The sequence below is a fragment of the Protopterus annectens genome, chromosome 2.part1 (assembly GCF_019279795.1).
Source record: "Protopterus annectens isolate FY-2018-M chromosome 2.part1, PAN1.0, whole genome shotgun sequence".
Lineage (NCBI taxonomy): Eukaryota > Metazoa > Chordata > Ceratodontiformes > Protopteridae > Protopterus > Protopterus annectens.
Genome location: NC_056729.1, coordinates 1,208,929,845 through 1,208,952,592, shown reverse-complemented (window position 1 = coordinate 1,208,952,592; position 22,748 = coordinate 1,208,929,845). Strand labels below are relative to the sequence as shown.

Below are 22,748 nucleotides of genomic sequence, written 5' to 3'. Positions count from 1 at the left end.
ATCAATGCCCATGGGCTAGAACAGCTTTGGTATATGCCTGTCCCTTAGGGCATCTACAAACTGCCCCTGTCCCTAAGAGCCACAGATGACAAGTCAGGGGTGAATTTGCGATTTCCCATCCATTGGTCCAAACTGCATCTGAATAGGCTTAGAAAAGTGCTCTGTTCCACATGAATGAGGGGAGTCCATTCCAGAGAAGGGGTAATCTCAGAGACGCGTACCTGTCTCTCCAACATATTTTTTGCCACAGATGAGGTTTCAATCTTAGATTGGGTAATTTTAGTGCCGTTTGTTTTGCTAATATGCAGCAGATCCAGCAGAGCTGGAGCAGAGAATGCCTTGTAGGTTGGGTATACATCGCCCCTTGGTAGTCTGTAGGAGATCAAGTACAGGGATAAGGCTTTGAAGCAGTCTGCATAAGTCATATTATTTACACCCTGTGTTCTTTTTGTGAGAAACCTTTGTGACTGCTCCATCTGTTTCTAAAGCCTGATCAGGTGCGTAGGATGGGTGCATTGTACTCTGGTCTGATGAGGGCCGAGTATAGTGGGACTATGATCTCCTTAAACGTGGAGGCCATGCCCTTTTAGTTGTGCCATGTAGAAGGATTTTCTCACTACCATGGATTTGTGGTTATCAAAGTTCAGCTTACTGTCGCCCTGAGTTCCCATGTCCCTTACCACTGGGTCTACTCTTGGGTTCATAGGTAGGTACTAGGCTATTGGCCCAAAGCCTAGCCAACAAGGTTCCCTGGCTTACGCCACCCAAGAAAGTTAATTTCCTGTGCCCCTGTTGAGCAGAGCCACAGAAGTGATCCCCGGGGTGTGTTTCCTATTTCCCATCCACTCATCAAGATTTTTCTTGAAGAGTACTAATGAGGAACTTTGCTTGACCTAGATGGGTAGCTTGTTCCAGAGTATGGGAAGTCTCTGGGACAGGAATCTATTCCTCCAGCATGTTCTGTTTATTGTGGTGACAAGGTTTAGGTCCCTACACCGTGAAGCTCAGAGGGATTTCTTTAGGTATAGCATGTCCAACAGCTCTGGGTTTGACATAGCTTTATATGTTAGGCAGAGATCTCCTCGGAGTAGGCGATATGCTACAGAGTAAAGTTGGAGTTTTTTAAGCTGGAGTTTTTGGAGACGGTCAGTGTAGGGCATCTGTTTGAGGCCAGTAATCCTCGTTGTGAGATGCTTCTGTGGCCTTTCCTGCTTCAGCAGATGTCTTGTGAGGTGTATTCCAAAAGGGGCGTTGTACTCATGAGTGCCGAGTAGAGGAAAACAATGACCTTTTTTTTTTCTTGGATGAAAACCCTTTTGTGATGAGGTGTGCCACATAGAAGGATTTCCTGACTACTGCGGCGATGTGATCATCAAAGGAGAGACTACTGTCCACCTGGGTTCCAAGGTCTCTTATCATACATTCAGCGTTAAGTAGACTGCTGTCTATGTGGTAGTTCATCGGTACAGAGTTTTTGCCAAAGGGGATGACAAATCACTTTTTGACATTGAGCTTGAGGCCATGCCTCTGACACCAGGCATCTGTCTCAGTGAGGCCCTTCTGTAGGATGTCCACATCATTTGGAGACTCTACTATGGCTCCTAGTTTGCAGTCATCTGTGAACTTCGTTAGCCAGAGGCCTTCTGTGTTAGCCTGTACTTCAGAGAAGTAGATACCAAACAGGAGAGGTCCCAGGACTGAACCCTGTGGTACTCCACTTGTCACTGGTTTGAAGTCAGATTTGGAGTCTACAACTTTTACAGCATGGGTTCTGACAGTGAGCCAGTTGACCCATCTTGTGACAAGGATTTATACCTAGTTTGGTGAGTTTAGCTGTAATTCCAGAATGGGGGATGGTGTTGAAAGCCTTGGCGAGGTCAAGATAGGCTGTGTAAACCACCTTACCCTCGTCTACGGCTTTGGTGACTGCCTCAAAGAAGTCAATCAAGTTCAAAAGGCATGATCTGCCTTTCACAAAACCAAACTGGGTGGGGTCCAGAGTTTGGAGGTTACCAATGTCTTTGAGTTACATGATGATGCGTTCCATGGCCTTGCAAACCAGGCTCGTCAGGCTAATAGGGAGATAGTTCCCAGGATCAGTGGCTCCCCCTTTGTGGAGTGGGATAACTGTTGCTGTGTGCCATTCAGTGGATGCAAAGCCTGATGTGAGACTATGATTGAACATGGTGCTTAGGTGGGGAGCCAGTTCGTTCTGAAGTTCGTATAAAACGCAGCCTGGGATGTTGTCCGGTCCCATGGATGCTGTGGTTTTGGTTTTAGAGAGTGCAGCTTTAACCTGCGTAGATGTGATTACAGGGACTCTGCATTCTTTCTGTATAGATATGGGCCCTTTAGGGGGTGAGAGGGGGGTAAAGTTAGCACTCAACCCATCTGCCAGGATGTTGGCAATATCAGTTGGTTCTGTAATTTTCATGCCATTCTGCTGTAACTCAGAGCAGATCTGGGTGTTGCCATTGAGATTCTTTACATAGCTATAGAATGCTTTGTGGTTGCCCTTAGAATCAGTGTCGATTTTGTTTTCATAGCTAGCTTTGGAGGATCTTATAAGGGATCTCAGCTTTTTACTGAGGCTGAACAGGGAGCTCCTCCACTCATGGGATTTTACTCTCTTTTGCAATAGTTTCTTCCTTCTGTTACAGAGTTTTTTATGGTAGAGGACCACCAGATTGGCTTCCTTTTTTTGGAGGATAGCATCTTGGCTCTGTTTGGGATAGCACTGTCCATGCACTTGTGTAAGTGCTTATAGAGTGCATTTGTGTAGGATTCAGCAGTCGTAACTGTATTGTCTATCTGCATAGGTGTAATGAAGTTCGCCACTTCTGTCTTAAGAAGCATGAAGTTGGCTTTAGAGAAATCTTTTACCATGGTTTCCTTAATGGTGAATGGGGGTGGGATGTGGATATCTAAGGTGATTAGCTTATGGTTGGGTCTGACCAACGAGAAGTTGACTTCAGGTGTGGAACACCGGTCACTGATGTTGGTAATGACTAGGTCTAGGATATTGTTGCCCCTGGTGGGGGTGTGGATAAGTTGATCCAGGGCATTGGAATTTATGAATTTCATAAAGCGTTGAGTGAAGGATTTGGTGCATGAGTAGTTTTCCCAGTTAATGGTGGGGTAGTTGGAATCGGCCATTATCAGGGTGTTTGGTTGAACCCTAATATTTTCCAGTATATCAAGAAAAGAGGAGTGGGAATCCTGGGACATGGTGGGGGATCTGTAGCAAGCTACAATTTGGATTGCGGTTTTGCCCAGAGTTAGTTGCACTTTGATGACCTCGGATGCATTATGCTGCGCAACTAGCCTGGAGGTGTGGATATCCGTAATGAATATGGACACACCTCCGCCTTTGGTGTTCTAGTCCAGTTAGATGGCCGAAAAGTGTGGTGTGAGTTATAGCCTGGTAATGCAGAGGTGCTCTCTAGAGTCTTGAATCAGGTCTCAGTCACTGCACAGATATCTATGTTCTCCATTTTAAGGAGTGCCTCAAGTGAGTGCATTTTGAGATTTAGACTTCTAGCATTGAGTAGCATTACCCTCAGTTTTTGCTTGCCTGTTCCTGTTACAGTGGTGAATTTGTCATTTGAACCTTGCGTAAAAAAGGCACTATAGGGGCGACAAGAGCCTTAGCCAGTATCCGGAATCCCAGGGGCAATAGTTGCAGGCCATCGCTGGCAAAGCATCATGGTCTGTCAACCATGTCATCCCAGGCAGACAGATACTGGATCCCCTTAGAATGACAGCAGAAGCTTAGCCAATTGTTGAAGTCAATTATTTTGTCCTTGTACTGTGGTACCATTCTGGGTGTTGGCAGGATGCTACTCGGGGCTAGGGTCATACCTGCCTGGGCTACAAGATCGGAGAGCTGTTCCATGTCTCTTTTCATGTAGTCCAGGGAGGTATGTCTCAGGTCATTCACACCTACATAGACAATGACATATTTGTACTTGTGAAGTGACCTGAGTGTGTGGGTTGTGACGGATCCTGGCACTCGACAGGCAGCTGACAGTAACCTTCTCCTTGTTTAGCCTGGTGAGTGGGATCATCAGTGCACCTGACTATAGAATCACCTGTGACTAGTGTGTTGGGTACGTTGCTTTGCCTTATGGGCTGTGGTTTATTGGCATACTGAATCTGTGGACTGTGTGTCATTTGGGTTGTGTTTGGGGGGTGGAGGTTGCTTGTGTTTTTGCTTTGGAGGTCTCTGTTGCTTGAGCAGATTATTATTGAGAGCCTCCGTGAATGTTTTTGTGTTTCTGTGTGGATTTTGGTGGTGTAGTTTTAGTGGGACTATGTGATGAGTGTAGTGTGGTGCAGGTGTTTGCCTTCTCCTCTTGATTGTCAAGTTCAGTCTTGATTGGAGAGAGCTTTACCTCCAGTTTGGCTAGATAAGTGCATCTCTCACAGGTTGTAGTGTTGGGTGGTAGGAGGGAGAGGGTTGTCTGTGTACATGAGGCAATTGCTACATTGCACCAATATGCCCAGATTCATCAGATAGGAGAGAACACTGGGAGCTGACCCTTGGACATGCCTGAATAAAAACTATTTTCCTCTAGACAAGTGAGGAAAGTGAGTGTAAGAACTGTTTTTCTCTAAGCAAGTGAGGAAAGTAAGTACAGAAACTGTTTATCTCTAGGTAAAGAGGAGGGTTGAGTGCTGTAGTAATTTGTATCTTATTTAGTGCTTACAAGTTCTGAACAAGTGCTGAGCACGAATAAACAAATAGTGCTAAAACTAAGAATCTGTACCGGGATCTTATGGTAGATAGGCTACCTAGTGCTTACCACTCCCACTGATAAGCTAGAAGGCTTTCCTCCAACACAGAAAGGTTTGGGGGGCTGAGAAGAAAGAGTCCTGGATACAGCAAATCTGTATCTGGACTAGACTAGTTACAGGAAAGGTGGGAAACAAGTGCAAATGCAGGCTTTTAAACCAGAAGGTTGAAAGATATGGAAAAATTAGGGGAGAGTTATCAGTATTGCAATTTGCATGAGTGGTAGTTTAACTCAAAAGGTGTAATTATGCATTTTTTTTGCAGTTAGTTTTAAGCCATGGTTCTGACACCAGTTATTTGTCTTTGTCAAAACCTCCTGGAAGATATCTGCATCTTTGGGGAATTCAGTGACTGCACCCAACCTGCAGTTGTCGGCAAATTTGGTCAGCCAAAAGCCTCTACATTTGCTTTGACTTTAAGTGTGTTTCAAACAGGAAAGCTCCCAATACTGAGCCCTGTGGGACATCATAAGTAACAGGCCTCGTGATGTAAGTGGATTCCCCCACCCTAACTTTGTGTCCTGTCTGTGAGCCATTTAGCATACGCTGGGTGACATAGGGATGTATGCCTGAACTTGTGTTTGTCTATAATACGAGTGAAGTATTGTCAAATGGCTTTGCAAGGTCACGATAGGTAGTATGTACTGTTTTGCCTTCATCCTTGGCTCTAGTGACTTTCTTGAAGTCTGCCAAGTTTGGTAGGCATGACCTGCCTTGGACGAAACCAAACTGGGATGGGCATAGTTTGAAGATTTTCCTATGTCATTATCAGATCCATGATAGTCAAACTTATGGGTCTGTAGTTCTGTGGGTCTGTTGATAGTCTGCCTTTATGTAGAGGGATGACCGTTGCAGTCTTCCATTGCCTAGGGACAAAGCCTGTCTGCAGGCTGTAGTTAAATAGAGCTTCTAGTGAGCCTGTTAAGTCCTGTTTCAAGCTATTTAGGTGGCATCCTAGGATATTGTCTGGACCCATTGATGTAGTGTTTTTAGCTCTGGCGAGTGCAGTGAGGATCTATTCTTTAGTCATAGTTAGGGGAGAAATGGTAGAGGGCATTTCCTGGGGAGGGTGGGGGCTGGCGGTGATAAGAGGGAGTGAAATTGGAGCTTAAATGTATTGGCCAGCAAATTTGCTTTACCTCCAAGTTCTGTATTGGAATTTCCACTCACTATTTAGCACACCATTGGGCATTCACTTTAGTGTTGTGTAAATAACTGAAAAATGCCTCATAGGTATCCGTGGTCTGGGAGGCTATATTTTGCCTCATAACTGGCTTTGGTGGACTTCATTATTCTTTCGTATTGCTTTTTGAGACTGATGAGGGAGTTTTTTTGTCTTTTGGGGGCATCCCACCGAGGGTGCTTGCTTTTTGAGTTTGTCCTAAGTTTATTTTGGTTTGGTACTGCTGTTTCTGTGCAGAAATGTACATCCTTGTGTAAGGTTTCCATAAACACTTCCTCATTAAACCACCATGTTCTGAGTTAGGGGGTTTGGAATTTAGGTATGCTGTCACTTAATAGGAGTTAGTGAAGAGAGCTTCCAGGGAGTGGAGCTTCTTGTTAAAACTCCTAGCATTGGCATTAACACCTTTAGTTTATCTTGCATAGAATTTACTATGTTGGAAGGTTTATCAGATTGGTACCGCCTAAAAAAGGCACTGTAGGACTGGATAATCTGAAAGCCTAGTGGGGTCTGGTGCAGACCATCCTTCACAAAGAAGTATGGTTGGTTGAGCATGTCCTTCCTTGCTGTTGTGTATTGGACCTCCTTAGAATGACATCCGTAGCTAAACCAAATGTTTGTCACTCCTCTTCTGTTTATGTTGTGGTATCCTTGGAGAAGGTAGACTGCTGCTCACTGCTATGGTCATCATACCTGCTTGGGGGACACAATCTGAAAGCACTATCGTGTCTCTCTTCATATTGTCCAGGGAGGTCCATCTCAGGTCATTAACACCCACAATAGACTATGACAGATACATGCTGGTACTTGTGGTTCAGTGTGCTGAACCATGTGTGATCTTGTGCATCCTTGCCCCTGATAGGCAACTGACCCTCACTGTCTCCTTGCTTAGCCTGTTGTGGGGGGCATTAGTGTTTCCAACAAGAGTCTCTAATCAATATACTGGGTTGTGTGGCAGTGTGCCGTAAGGGCTTAGGGGTTGAAACATTGTGAGATGTGGTTGTATTTCTCCTGGATAGTGATGTTTTTGTAGAGTGTTTGGGTGGTTGCTGAGGGCAGCATATGGGAGACCTTTGGGAGTGGGTAGATTGCATTTAAGAGCCTTAGCATATGTGAGCTTGTCTGATTTGTAGTCTGTCGGTCTGTCTCTGTCGGTCTGTCTCTGTCGGTCTGTCTGTCTCTGTCTGTGCCCATTTTCATCAGGCTGGCTACAGATACAGCAGGAAAGTGCACATCTGTGGATCCTTCCTCTTGTGATCTACTAGTGGCAATGCATTTGGGGGTTAGAATTGCTGGGTGGGGGAAAGAGGTCTATGATTGATCTAAAGCAACAATCTTGGGGTAATGCTTATTATTGGGCAAACTAGTTCTACACTCAGCTAGACACCTGAGAAAATAGCAGAGGAAGTTTTGTATGGAAAATTATAACTCTAGGTGCCTATGTCTATACAGGGCACTGCAAGCCACTGTGCATATCTCAGTACTGGTTATAGGAGAATAATTAGAGAAGAATCCAACCAGTAAACCGTAAAAATGCAGTATAAGTGTTTGTGTATATATAAGGATCCAATCCTGCAGCAGTTCACAATTTTCCTGATGCTGTTAGGGATACTACAAGATTAAGGTCCCAGACCAAGTAAAAAAGGCAAATGGTTAACCTTTGGCTAAAACAAGTAAAAATACAGAAAAGAACAATACACAATTCAGATTAACACTCTGAATATTCTAACGTGCATTAGTTGAAATGGGATGATACGAAACTGAGACTAACCTGAGGTTCGAGTCTAATGGAGTACCTCGTTAGTTTAAGCTGTCCGTGTCCAGCAGAATTAGCATTACAAAGGGCTTGTAAATGGTTTTCCTGCAAACCTGGGAGATCTTTACACCCATAAAATCAAAGCAATCATTTGTTATGTCAAGGCTTCATAAAACCATTTCCAAAATCTCAGCAGGGAAAATTATTTTATTCAAGGATATTCCAGGCTCCCTCTTTTTTTGGATAGTAGAAGATCTGTGTTGGACTTCTTTCCTTCATAAAAGTTGCAAAATTCAACATTCTCACTCTTCAGCCTATTTTTCCTCTTATCCTTCCTGTATAATTTTTGGTGACAGCAGACCTCAGACACCCTGTCCTTGTATTACCCATTCCCAGAGACTTCAGAAGCTATGCAAGGTTTTCATTTTCTGGTTCACATTTCCAGTTCTTTCTTTTTACCAGTTGGCCTTCTCACAGCTCCAGGAGTATTCACAAACTATCTATCTCTTGCACACTACTGGGTATTCACATTTTCCCTACTTAGATGGTTGTCTTATTTTGCATATTGTCTTCAAACTTGTCAAGAATCCCTGCTTTTTATCAGAAATCTGTTTCAGAACTTGATTTTCAACTAAAAGTGGGGATGTCCTCTTTAATTCCTCATCAAGTAATATTACTAGGCTGCCTTATGTATACTTCCTAATGATGGCTTATCTACCACTAGAAAAGAATTATTTACCAGCTCCAGTTCCAGTTCTTGATGTTGTCTCATAAACAAGGAAGCAAGGGAGTATCTCAGGATTTGGGGGTGCATGACTTCCCACTATCCTGATGATTCCATTAGCCATTTTACACATAAGGAAGACCATATGGATTTACTGCCAATATCCTTTCTCTTCTTGCCTTTTCCAGTCTCTGTGATGAACTTTGTAATGAAAGAAATGTTATAGTGGGCAAACTGGACCATACTGAATCCACGTTTCCAATATCCTGTCAGTCCCAGTTTACATGGGATTCAATGCACAAGGAGTATGAAACCATCATCTTGAGAGAAAATAAAATAAATATCATAGAAATGATGGCCTTGATAAGTACATTTACAACATTAAACCATTTGTAGATTGATTTCACTATCTCTGTTAGTTATAGACAACACCACTGTGATGTGGTACATAAACAACGAGGAACCATGTCTTGCTCCCTTATCTATTTAGCCATGATGGCCTGGAAATCACATTTCAGCACAGCCTATCCCTTCAAACTGCATGAATTCTGTCGGAGCAGAATGCAGTAAAAATCTTGATATGATCCTGGGCACACCATCACAAATGGAAGCCGCACCCAAGGTGGTGGGAAACACCCGGGTAGATTTTTTTTTTGCCTGAAGTCGCAACAGAGACAGTTAAACAGATTATGCTCCAGGGCACCTCGCAGGAAGGTCTGGAAGATGTACCTTTACTTTCCCATGGATAGCAATGTTCCTCTGTGCCCCACCCCCTTTCCTCTGATAACCAGAGTTTAAAAATCATTTTGGTAACTCCTTTTGACAGCATTGGGTTTTCTTTCTCATGAAAATAGCCAAGAGAATTACCGCATTTTCCCCACAGAAATACTTGCTCACACAGGACAAGGGATCACTTGTCCCACCCCATAATGAAGAATCTTCATTTGATTGCTTGTTTGACAGAAATGGGATCCCTGTTATACACCTCTTTTATGAAGGTGTGAAACCAGTATTAAGAGGCTAAAAAAATGTCAGTAGAAAATCCTAATTAGCCAAATGGAAGAAATTTTTTAGTTGATGGTATAAAAAGAACCAGGATCCATCTAAGATAGAATCCCTTTAGTTCTTCACTATCTGTATGAATTACTCAAACAGACCTTTCCTACTCAAAATTTATCTAGTGGTCATTTCTGCTTGTTTGCCTTTAGACCCCCCCCCCTTCTTATTCCATGTGAAATACATTTTGAAAAGTATATTGAATGTCTGAGCTCATCTACGTCTTTGAAAAAACTAACTTTACCACCATTTGAAGCAACTGAATGAGCCAATTTAAATTTTTTAACTTAGGAAAGCTGTTTTAGTCATATGACCTGTCTTCAGTTAGGTGAGTATCTGAGTTGCATGCTTTGATGGTGAGCCAGCCTTTCCTCATATTTCTTATAGACAGGATAATCTTAAGAACTAACCTTTCCTGTATACCTAAAGTGGTATCACAATTTATTTTCAATGTATCCATCTTCTTGTTTCTTTACTGATCCTAAAAGCAGGGATGAGAGAATCCTATATACGGTTTATGTCCACAGGTAACTCCGATACTAATTTGACAGAATGACAGACTTTAGATCTCCAGATCCACTTTTCATCTCTTTTGATGGAATGAAAAAGGTCAATCATTGTCAAAACAGACAATTTCTAAATGTTTATGTCGTTCTGTCTGTATTTGTTCATTTTACTATTGAAAGTTCCTCCCTCAGAAGGCTAAAGCTCACAGTCCTAGAGTTCTGGCTACTTCTAGGACTTTCTGGAAACTGGTGACTCTTTAGACCTGTTCCAGAGGCAGCTGCTTGGTCTTCCATTCACACCTTCACCAAACATTTCAAGATTGATTCATTTTCTAGTGCCAGAACGAAGTTTGTGACAACAGTTCTCCCAAGAACTCCTACATTCTGATCTTCCATTCTCCTCCCTGGCTATCTAGGCTTTGGAGCTTGTGGCATATATCTTTATGGTACTACAGCAGAGATCTAATTATGAACGTAGTACAGTTGTGTTAATTACTTACAATAACAATAGATGTTTGAGTAAATTACTGTTGCCATACTGTAACCTTGTATCCATCACCCAGTTAATTACTGTGTTGTGTATACTTCCTTTCTGAATATTACCTTTTTGGTCAAGGTGGGGCTTCCTTCACATCCTGTCCCTTTTCCTAGCAAATAAAAATTCAGTTTTTGCAACCTGGCCAGGTTGCTTCCATTTGTCAGTCTGTCTCACCATTCAGGAGGTTCCACCAGACCAGAGAGTCTCTTCCAGATTTTTTCCCAAAGAATTAAAGGGTCTCTCATCTATTCAAGACTCAATTGGCATAAATCACTTTGAAAGAAGATAATTCCAGATGGTCCCAATGCAAGCCATTCTCACCTGCCTACAACAGAACTGGATGTACTGTATATACCTTCATGACACACAACTTCATGTAAAGTTAACCAAGAAGTATATAAGGTATATTGTGCTTCTGGCTGGGATCCTATCATTACCAGCTCAGAACCTTGAACTTTGGTCTCACGATATCCCCCTTGGTGTTTACTAAATGCATGGTAGTAGTCTGAGCCATCTGTGACTTGAGGAAATTTACATATTCCTATATGTGGACAATTGGCTTCTAGCTGTTGCAACAAAGGAGTCTATTCTGTCATCCAGAAATTGATTACTTCACTTCTCTGTTCTTGAGCATATCAGTCAACATGAAAAAAGTCTGTTTTGGATCATTTCCAACCCTTGGTATTAGGAAGTCATCTTGACACAAGGTCATGCCTTGTCACAATACCAGAAGAATGTTTTTCATTGTTAAGAACCATATTCTTTATCCTGCCCTGACTGTCTTTTCCAGCTTCTTTCATTTTTTTTTTATTTTATTTATTCATTCAGTTGTTGAACCAGGGTAGCGTACTGATCCAAAATGACCTATTTCAGGCTCAGCCTAGACAGATATAAATGACAGTAGATAAGCTAGTTAAAAATAATTATTATGAATGCAACCAAAATGTGTGCAGATAGCAATAAATCAATAACTGTAATAAAGTACAGAGTTCAGAGGACAATAGGAATAGATGATAAGAGTAAGGAGTATAGAAAACGAACAGTTAATAGTGAAGTGATAGAGCACAGTGTAAAAGAGAGGGCATACAGAAATTAGCCATGTACATTATATACAGTGTGAAAGATATGCCACATACTAGTGTAGGAAAATAATGTGAGAAAGATAAATGTACCTGACAAGTGAAGGGGAGCATGAAGAATTAGATGGTGTGTCTAGAGGAGAAAGCATTTTTAAATTGACTCTGACTTGGCATGGTCTTTAAGCTAAGCATGAAATGATGGCATTATATAAGGCCTTTAAGCTTAGTAGAGAGGGATTCCCAGAGTCTGGGATTAGGATGGGAAAGGCATGGTTAGTGCAATGAAGTCTGGTTGTAGGACATTGAAGAAGTAGACCAGAGTGGTTAAGACTCGTATTGTAACTGGGGGATTGTCTAAAGAGGCTGAAGGTAAGGGAAGGACAGGAGTGGTCTTTGAGGAACTTGCAGAATTGGGATCTAAGATGCAGGCTGGCATGTTGTTGAACAGGTAGCCAATTAGCTTTATTAGGTGCGATACAGTGATGCTCATTTCTAGGGGAGAGGATAATGAAACTACCACCTACTTTAACTGTCAACCCCTTTCTTCCATTCCGTCCTTCTCGGCCTGCCCTCCCTACCTCTGTCATAAAAGTTTTCTGTTTCTTTCCTGTTTGAAAACTGGTTACCTCAAACAGTTGGGTCCTCAGCATTACAGAGAGGTGCTATAAGATGTCCTGGCTCCTTCCCCAGTGGATTTGAGTATTTCACTGGTTCCTTCAGACCAAGAATCATTGTTTTTACCTATTTTGAAATTTTTTTCATTGGGAACTATAGAGTAACTCCACCACCAACAGAAAGGGAGTTTTACTCAGAGCTCTTCCTAGTTCCTGGGAGGGAAGGAAACCTTTCTGGATTTCAGTTCTCAACTCCTTAAATGTACCAGAATTCAAGATATTATTGGCTCTTCTAGTTATCCCTTCCCAGGCCTTCTTAGTTGATGTAGACATAAATGATGTATGTCTGCACATTCCAGATTGCCCTAAACTTTAATTTTCAGTTTTATTCTGTGCCCTTTGGTCTTTCTGCTGCTCCAAGGGTATGCCTAGCTCATTTCATTGCCTTTTGCAGGCTTCAGGAGAAACATCTTTACCCCTGTCTAGACAACCTTCTTTCCATGCTTTTTCAAGGGACAACTTCTTACCACTCAACTTCACTGCATAACTGTACACAGCCTGGGTTTCACCATAAAAAAGACCATCCCAGGATCTGATATTTTAAGGCTGCACACACTATACTGTTTCATTGATGGCTTTTCTGCCTCAAGACAAGATGTAGTTCCTGACTGCTCACCTTTAATCTTCCTTCTCCTAGACTTGACCTCAGCAAGAGAAATTGAGAGCCCTGGGTTACATTACTTCCACTGTTCAAATTATACATTTTACCATACTCCAGATGAGAAAGATGAGTGGTATCTCAGGTCTGTTTGGGCACAGCACTGCTAGCCTCTGAACTCTTTAATTCCTATCTTGCCCTTTTTCAAGAAGGAATTTCTTTGATGGATCATCTAGATAACACTCAATGTAGTAGTGGACTTTCTGGTTCCCTTTCCTTGCCAGGAACCTTTCCAAGAAGCTTAAGATCTTGTGCGTTTGTGTGCGTCTGTGTGGGGCATGTTCCAGGAGCATAAAAGTTTAGGAGGTTTGATCAGAGTAAACACAAAAGATTACATAAATGTCAAATCGAAATCTGATCTTAGCTCTTTAAATGTTACACAACCTTTGGAATCCAGGCTCTCTGAGTGATGACAGGCAATACCACTGTTATGTAGTACATACAAGCAGGGGAGGAACACTATTCTGTTTCTGCAGACTTGCCGTGCATGTCTGAGGCATAATCTCTCCCTACAGGCAATATGTACATTCTTTCAGAGAGGAATACTGTGGCAGACTATTTGAGCACCTCCAAGGCAGACCCTCACAAATGGGTGTTGAACAGAGAGGTGTTCCTGCAGATTGTCTATCAGTGGGATTCTCCTCACTCTGTCTCCATTCTCAATAGACAGCTCAGACTGGTTTCCTTCAGGATAACATGCCCAGAGGTTTGGAAAACAAACATGCTGCCTTTCAAATGGAAGAGGAAATTCCTCTCTCCCACCTTTCCTTTCATTCCCAAAGTCAAGAAGGACAAAACCAAAAAAATCCTACCTGACCCGCCTTTTGGTCCAGACAGTACTCTCTTCCCTTCCATGTGGCCCAGACAAACATCACAAGTTTCCTCCCAGGATGGACTTAACACAAGGGGCGTTCTCATTAATCCAGAATTACAACATTAAATCTAAAACGTTGGATAATTCTATTTTGACTTCATAAATACCTTTTCTTTGGGAATGTGCCACAAGTAGTACAGGAGGCTAGACTGCCTACTACAAAAAGTCTGTTTCCAAATTTCTGTCTGGTGCCATAAGAAAAAACAGAACCCTTTTACAAGTGTCCCTGTCATTTGTTTTTGTATGAGCTGTTCAACTCTGGGCTACTATATTCTTCTGTAAAAGCACATTTGTCAGCAATCTTTGCCTGCCTTTAGATCCATATACGTCTGCGCACAGTGAAGTTGAATGCATCTTGAAAAGGTGTCCTTTGCATCAGGTCACCAAAGGATCTGTTTTCCTAGGTTGGGACTGGAGTACGTTCTAGAAAAACTAACACTCCCTCCTTTTAAGCATGATTCCTCCTCCTCTCTCAATTTCTGTACCTGATCTTGCCAATAGCATTTGCCTTTGCAAGCAAGAGTTTCAGCAAGTCCTTATGGCTTCTCCTCTTTTTCTTCTCTTTTCCATAAAGACAGGGTAATCCTCAAAACAATCCCTTCCTTTGAGTAAAGTAGTTGATAAGCTGTCTCTAAATCAGTCCATCAACCTTCCCAGCTTTCCCCCCTGTTCTTAGAATACAATTAAAAGAATCTTTCACTGTTTAGATGTTTACACACAGCTTAGGTTTTACCTTGACAAAACTAAACATATTAAACTCGGATCAACTTTTTTTTTCCTTTTCAGGACAAAAAGCAGGTTTGCCCAGTCTCCAAACAGTAGATGGCTCTTTCTGGCCATTTCCTTTTACTACTTATTCCATGGGAAAAATCCTCCAGGTTGCATGAAAAGCCATTTTACCAGAGCTGTTTCTTCTGGAGCTTTTTTTTTTCAATGGTCAGGACACTAGATACACGTTAGAAGCAGACACTTGGACATATTCACACCTTTTAGCCTTATAAGATTTATGTTTGTTTTATGTTTGTTATGCTAGATCTCTTCTTCAGGGAATTTTTGGACATCCACTCAACTGCTCAGTCTTCCTCCCTCAACATCTAAAAAGCTTTGTGAATCTTCCCATATGTTAATTACTGAAACAGTGATCAAGGAAGGACATAGTACAATAGTGTAAGAAGTTACCATAACAGTAGATGTCGGACTGATTACTGTTGCAGTATTACCATCCACCCTTCTTTTCCCTCCTCATTCTTTTCTGGCTGATGTTGGTATCAAAGTCCTTTCCTTGCTTCCAGTTGTCATTGTATATATGTATATTTTATATATTTCTGTATGAAATATCTGTATATTTATTTTGCGTTGCCCAACTCTGTTGTTTCTGGTCTGGAGCAAAAGTCTTGGGGTTTTTCATACCTCTACATCCCTTTTGTATCACTTACTCTCATGCAGTTATGGCATAAGGCAGATGTAACGCATGAGAGGAAGATGCTGAGGTTTGATAAGCTGACCACTTGTATGGTATCCTTGACAAGGTACTTCTTATACATTATTAGTACTGTGATAGTGGTCATTCGGATAGCTATTGTTATAGTAAGTTCTTAGAGAACTGCACTGTTATTCCTCTTTCCCCTCCCTTTTCTTTCTAAGCTTTAGTAGTCATCCTGTGTTGCTTAGGCTACTGCAACTGTGATCTGCTTGACCATCTGCTGTTCTGTTACATTTACTTGCACAACTCTACTTTCCTCCCTTTGAACTCTGTGCTAAACAGAATAGTATGTTTCCTGGAAAACTTTTTCTACTAGCCAACACCTCCACCAGAAGAATTTGAGAGTCTTTAATGTCTCAGTCCTTGCCTAGTACCCTTATGGAACAGCAAGCATTTACAAGCTAATCCACCTTTTACACCCAAGGTAGCTACTGAGACAAATCACAACCATTCAGTAACCCTGCCTATTTTCCCTATTTTCTTCCAGCTTATTCTTATAGAAGCAAATAATATGAATAAACGCAGGCAACACTACTTCTGTCATATTTGGACAGAACCAAATCAGTTAGAAAAGGCCCTCCTTTAATTTCATTCTCTAGCAAAAAAAAAAAAAAAAGTAAAATAAATAAATAAATAAAAAGCTCCAGAGTTTCCATAATCATTGTCCATGTGGTTAACTGATGGTACTGAATTCTGCTATGAAAAGTACAAGTCTTTGCCTTCTGCATTTATAGCATGCTCGGCCATATCAACTGCTACCTCTTGAGCCATTTTCAAGAGCACATCCTTGGATGATGATTGTGCAGCAGCCACATGGTCTTCTGCATACTTTCACAATGGAGAACAACCAAGGAGGATAGGTCTGGGTCTGTGTTCCTATTCTTGAAAAAGACAGGCCTTATCTCAGATGCAGAAGTTATTTATTTACCATAGCACTACATCTGGATTAGCAGGACCATCCTCAGTATGTGTACCTTTCACCCCCCCCCAAAGTATATATGGCCTAGTAATATCCCAAAAGCAGGAGACCAGGATCCAATCCACACAAACGTTTGAACGCTTTCATCTCTTGAATAGAAACTTCTTCAGAATAAGAATATTACCAAACAGCCTTATATATGCTATTCCAACAAATTAGTCGCCATCATTAATTAATAAAATAATGTCCTGAAAGGACATAGAAACATTTAAAGAGCAACACACATACATATATTGCACTCACAGAAAAAATGCAATTAAAAGCATATAAAAAATACTTGACAATGAAATATATCCTATAATAAGTTAAAAATAATCAAAGCAACAGATGTCAATATTTATGCATATGAAAGTGTATAGGTATTTGTTGTTTATTAGCATCCTACCCTAATAGTAGGTATCGATGACTGTCATATAAGAAATTGTGCCTTGAGCCTGAGAACAGAGCTGGTGGATACGGCACTATTAAGACCCGGTGCTTTAGATGCATTTGTTCTAATTTGCCATCTAAGCTCAGCCATTTCTAGGTAATCGATGAGTGGCCCAACTCTTTCACCCATCCTAACCTGTTCAATGATAAATCTGAACCCATGTCCTTCATTGGTTACTATATGTCCTGCTAATGCATTTTTAACATCTTTCCTACTGATATCATAGTAGTGTTGGGAAACTCTACTTCTAAACGCATTTTTAGTTTTACCAATGTAAAAACTAGGACATTGGGTACATAGTGTGAGGTACACCACTCCTTTACAGCTGTACCTTGCCCTATGTACAATATACCCTACAAAACCATCATTTTGAGTGATATTAACCTAGATTGGTCCAAACTTAAAACTGACTCTCCACAACTGAGCATCAGCCTGCATGGTTTCCATCAACTAATAACTATCCCTACCCATCTCCACAAAAACTCATCATCTAGCTCCATTATAGATGGGATACTCACCAACTCCCCTGACCACTACCATAACCCTAAAACCTTACCAGACTGCCTTGGTGACCACCATCCCACTTATGTCCTTAGATATACCACCCACCCCCCAAAACTCCACCTATACAGGGACTGTCGTAAACTCTCAAACTTCAATGCAACCCAATTTAACTCCATTCTCTCTCGCATAGACTGGTGTATCCTTAAACCAATGCCTCTTAATGATGCAGTAACAACATTCAATATCATTTTCCTAAACTGCTTTGTCCCCTCTAGGAAGATCAGAATAAAATCCAATCACTCCCCATGGCTATCAAGAGAAACCAAGTCCCTTATGCATAAAGAGACAATACCTGGAAAGCCTGGACTAAAACTAAGGCAATTCCTCTCCTGCACAAATATAGGCATCTTAGAAATATGACAAATAAAGACAAAATGTCCTTCTATAACTCTACACAGCTAAACAGCAAATCTAACCCTCAGAAGTTCTGGTCAACTCTAAACAGAATAATTTTTCCTGGTTGCCCCTCAACTCCCTGTCCTTATCACGATAAATCACCACTGGAAACAGCCACACTCCTTAATAAGCACATTATAGACTCCATCCAAAAACTACCAACTCTAACACTACTACTTTGCCCAACCCTCCTAACCCCCCTAGTAAAACTCAATTCTCTTTACACTTAGTTCCTACCTCCTACATCAGATCTCTTCTTCTAAAGCTTAAACCCTGCTGTCCCTCTACTGACAACCTACCTCCTATCTTCCTCAAAATTGCTGCTGATTCCATTGCCTATCCTGTATCTATCCTAATAAATAGATCCATTCAGGAATCTACATGTCCTTACCCTATGGAAATCCTTCTTCACCATTCCCCTTCACAAAGGTGTAAACTCCACAGACCCTTCTAACTTTTGGCCCATAGCCATTTTATCTCCCCTCTCTAAGATTCTTGAAAAATGTATCCACTCACAGCTTCTCAACCATCTCCAATAGAATAACCTTCTCACCCCCACTCAACATGGTTTCTGTCCTAACCATAGCACCACCACTGCCCTCTTATCCTTCACACATACCATAGCCGAGGTCATAGATAACAGACTGATATCCTGTCTCTTCCTTGACCTTTACAAAGCCTTTGATACGGTCTTCCATCCCCTACTACTATCTAAACTTGAAAATGTAAATCTAACTTCTTCCCTAGCCTGGTTCTCCAGTCACTTATCCTGCAGGCAGCAATCTGTCAAATGGCTTTCTTCCACCTCTCCGTTTAGATCTTTTCCTACTGGAGTACCACAAGGCTTCATCCTGGGTCCTCTCCTGTTCAATAGCTTTACCAATGATTTCTATACATCCTGTAATGAATCCTCCAATATGCTGATGACTCGACCCTCATCTCTATCTCTGACAACATTTCAAAACTCCACACTATAACTCGTCATTTCTATCCACAGAACAGTGGCTATCCAGTAACCTACTTAATCCTTAACCCCAAAAAGACCAAACTGTTACTCTTTCTGCCCCGATCTCTCACTCACCACGAATCCTCCTTTGAAATTTCATCCACAAATAAGACCATAATCCAACCTGAAGCTCACACAAAACTCTTGGGGATCATCATTGATGATGAACTCAAGTTCAAACTCCACCTGCTCCAGTGTATAAAAAAGACAACCCAGAAACTCTAGTTACTATACCGTAATAAAAAAATTCTCACTACTAATGCTAGACTCTCCATAAGTTCATAGGTTGGTGCTAGACTATCGGTCCTAGAGCCTAATACAAGCCTAGCCATAGCAATTCCATGGCTATTTCTTCCCACTCTACTTACTTCCTTGGAACCCTGTCTAGCAGGGCGACTGACATGATCCCCGGGGTGAATTTCCTTTCTCCCATCCAATCATCAAGGTTCCTTTTGAAGAGGGCCAAAGAGGCGTTCTACTTGACATGTATGGGCAGTCTATTCCAGAGTCTGGGGAGTCTGTGTGTCAGGAAGCTATCCCTCCATGTTTTGTTTATTGTGATGACAAGGGTTAAATCCCTGGAGCATGTGGCTCCCTTGCGCAAGCCCTTCTACCCTCCCTCCTGTATGCTGCCCCTGTACTCACTAATATCCAAACCACAACCTTAAACTCCAACTTACCATAAAATAGCCAGGTTTGTCACAAACCCACCTTACAATACACATCACTGCCTTGCTTTAAACTTACTGCAGTGGCTTGAACTCCCCCAGCTTCTACTTCTATCTCAACTTCACATGCTACATTTCATTCTTAGTAAGCCTTCATCCTGTCCTTCTCTCTCTTCCTTCGTCTCTGGTTATATACCACCTCTGTGTCTCCACACTTCAGTCAGCAACTACGCCTCACATACCAACCCAAAAAAACTATAGGCAAACTCCTGTATAAACACTCCATTGCACAAGCTTGGAACAAACTCCCTATAGATATATGTTCCATCCCAGCAATAAAGAAAAACTCAACTACCATTCACTTAACTCAAAACTTTGTCATTGTCAGGCATCAACTTAAGCACCCCACAGTTTGCCTTTCCTTCTGACTCCTCTCTCACGTCTTCTCCATCATCTCTTGTTCATGAACATTTGCCTTCTTATCTGCTCTACTGATTCAAAACGCTGCTTGTATATATGAAAGTAAAACTTTGCTTCTCAGGGAAGGGGGGGGTGTGCATGCATTGATACTACTTCCTTTCATCTATAATTTTTTTTTTGTATAGCCTGTTTTTGGGTTGAAATTAGATGTTGAAATACTTTTTTTTTGTATAACTTAGTTTTCTATCTGTTTGAATTTTGATATTATAATTTATGAATTTCTGTAATATTTTCATGTGTTTGGAGCTTTTCTCCTCGGGTTTCCACTGAAAATGGGCCACAAGCCCAGCTGGACAAACCCGGTTAACAAATGTCAATAAATAAATAAATTAATTAAGAACTGCAGCAAACCTGAATTATGTTCTTTGCAAGCAGCACATTTTCTTTGCAGATTACAGTAGTTGTTTACCAAATGACATCCAGTTTTAAGTGTTGTGCATTTGATTTAAACGGTCTTTTTTTCAATTTATTTTATCCACCTTTTTAGAAAAAAAAGACACAGTATTACGTCAGGTTCGATTGGATCCCTGTGACCTGCAACCCATATTTGATGACATGCTTCACATCCTTAGTCAAGATGAACTTCATGTAATCGAGGAAATCCCACAGGCTGAAGATAAGCTGGATAGACTTTTTGAGATTGCTGGAGTCAAAAGCCAGGAAGCCAGTCAAAAACTTTTGGATTCTGTTTATAGTCACCTCCCTGATCTGTTGTAATCCCATGTGGAACTAATCAGCAGCGTTTTTACGTCAAAGGAACATTAACATTTTGAGTGCTTTTTGAAAGGCAGTGCCTGTATAATTTTTTTAACCAACCTTATCAGTAGCTGTTTCATCTGCTTAACCTGGAGTTTTCCCTTGTATCTTACCACTTTATGTAACTATTAATCAGTCCAAAGTTTCTATATTTTTTTGTGCTTGATGACTGTATGGTGAATTGGGTATCCAATGGCATTTACGCACTAATTTCTAGTGTTTCATCAGGATTCTTTGGAATGAGCTTTTTATTGTTGCTGTTTCTTTTTATAGTGGCAAAAATGTTTAACAGTAGTAACATACCTTGGACAGTAAGGAAGTTGCCATTTGGTACAAATTACACAACTACTTGACTGTACTTTTTTTATTTATAAACATATGACTGTGTTATTCATGCTGTATTTATTGCCATTGTGCTTGTGGCATTAGTAATATTTTTATGCATATTTTTTAACAGATGATTAAACAAAATGTTTCATATTTTGTCAGGCGTTCCAAAGACTAACCATAGTTAAGATACATCAGTTGCTGTTAAGTAGTTTGGAACGCACAACATACCAAAAACATAGAGTAAGAAAGATTTTGCTGCAGTATTTGTGGTAATACATTTAGACAGGATGTAACATGAGCTTGAACTGAAACAGCAACATTCTGGTGCCATTAAGATACTACTTAAAAAAAAAAAAAATACACTTTTTGAAGGTTTAAAGATTCCTTTTATGCATAAGTATTTCTCTGAAATGCTGAACAGTTGCTTTTGTTTTGTGGACTCATGAACTAATATCTCAGTAAGGGTCAACAGTATTGCCTTCCAGCCTGTAATATAAATAAGGTGTTCTTACATTAACTGTGCTTATTTCAGTATCCCGAGAACTATTTAGTACTTGACTATGACAGACTGTAACAATGTTATGTATACAAATAAAGTCACTTTTTGTAGCAGTGCTGATGTTTTGAATTTTTAAGGTGTAAGCAAGAAATGGTAATGACTTTGTTTAATTTCTTGTATAGCTTACAAATAATAAAGCAGTCTATTTTCACGCAAGACACTACAAGCAACAGTAGTCAAATCACTTTATTTTAACTGTACACAAAATGGCATTAACCACACTATGCTTACAATAACTAAAACTTAGTTTTGTTTTTCTGCAGTTGGTTGTCCAGATATGCATGAGGTGGTTGGGGAAGCTTGTTACAGATTTAAGATTAAATTGAAATAAGACATTACATTTAGGGCAGGATTCACGAAGCCTCCGTGTAAGAGTTATAACTCTTACATGGAGGCTGCAGTTAAACGGAGTGATGTCAGCATGCTTTGCATATTCATGAGAGCATGCTGAATCACACCTAAGGCTAACACGGTCCGTGTAAGACAGTAGGGGGCGTGTCCGTAGGCCGAGCCCTGTAAGCAGACACGCCCCCCAGAAGAGTAAAAGTGCCCAAAGTAAACACCCACGACAGAGTCCACGGAAATGTGAATAAAGACAACACAAAACATGCCCCCACAGACTATGAACAGAAAATATATAAATAAACATGTTATATATTTTTTTTTAATTGTAAAAATGTTTAACCATGAGTGCGCTCGTTTCTGCGGGCGTGCCCTTAGCGCACCTACAATTAGCAGTCAGTGGGAAAGCATATAAAAACTAAATATGCAAAGTAAGCCAAGAAGCAATAGCGTAGCGGTAGATATGTTGGCTGAAGAGCAGGCATTCCTGGTTCGAGCCCCCACAACACCAATTTTTATTTTTAGCAAAATAAGCACGAAACAAGTCCCTGACAAATATGTACACATAAAACCACATTTTATGTAAAATGTAATGAAATAGCCCATTTATATTGAAGAAATGTGAGGTAACAAAAGAATAAAAAATGCCAGATGTGCCCATAGCGGAGCTACAGTTTAACGGGGTGAGTGCATCTGCCCGTACGTGAGCAGTGGTTTAACTGGTGCAAAATGAGTGCCCGTAGCTGAGCAGTGGTTTAACATGCTGAATCTAAGTGCCCCTAGCTGAGCTGAGCGTAATATGCGTGCCGATAGCCAAATGAGGCTTAAACCAGCGTACCCCATTTGCGCGGGGCTGCGCACCGCGCAAACAAGCTAACCAACGGGCAACGTTGAGCAAGCCATATCAAAACTG

At 41.1% G+C, this 22,748-nt stretch overlaps 1 protein-coding gene across 1 annotated transcript in view; it reads left to right on the top strand.

Annotated features, from left to right (window-relative positions):
* TNFRSF21 (TNF receptor superfamily member 21) overlaps positions 1–21,546 on the top strand; it is a 399,350-nt gene extending 377,804 nt beyond the window's left edge. Inside the window, exon 6 of the mRNA XM_044062736.1 lies at positions 20,336–21,546. Within this exon, the coding sequence (XP_043918671.1) occupies positions 20,336–20,565 (230 nt within the window). The 3' untranslated portion in view covers positions 20,566–21,546. The remainder of the gene's footprint in view (positions 1–20,335) is intronic.
* The last annotated feature ends 1,202 nt before the right edge of the window (positions 21,547–22,748 follow it).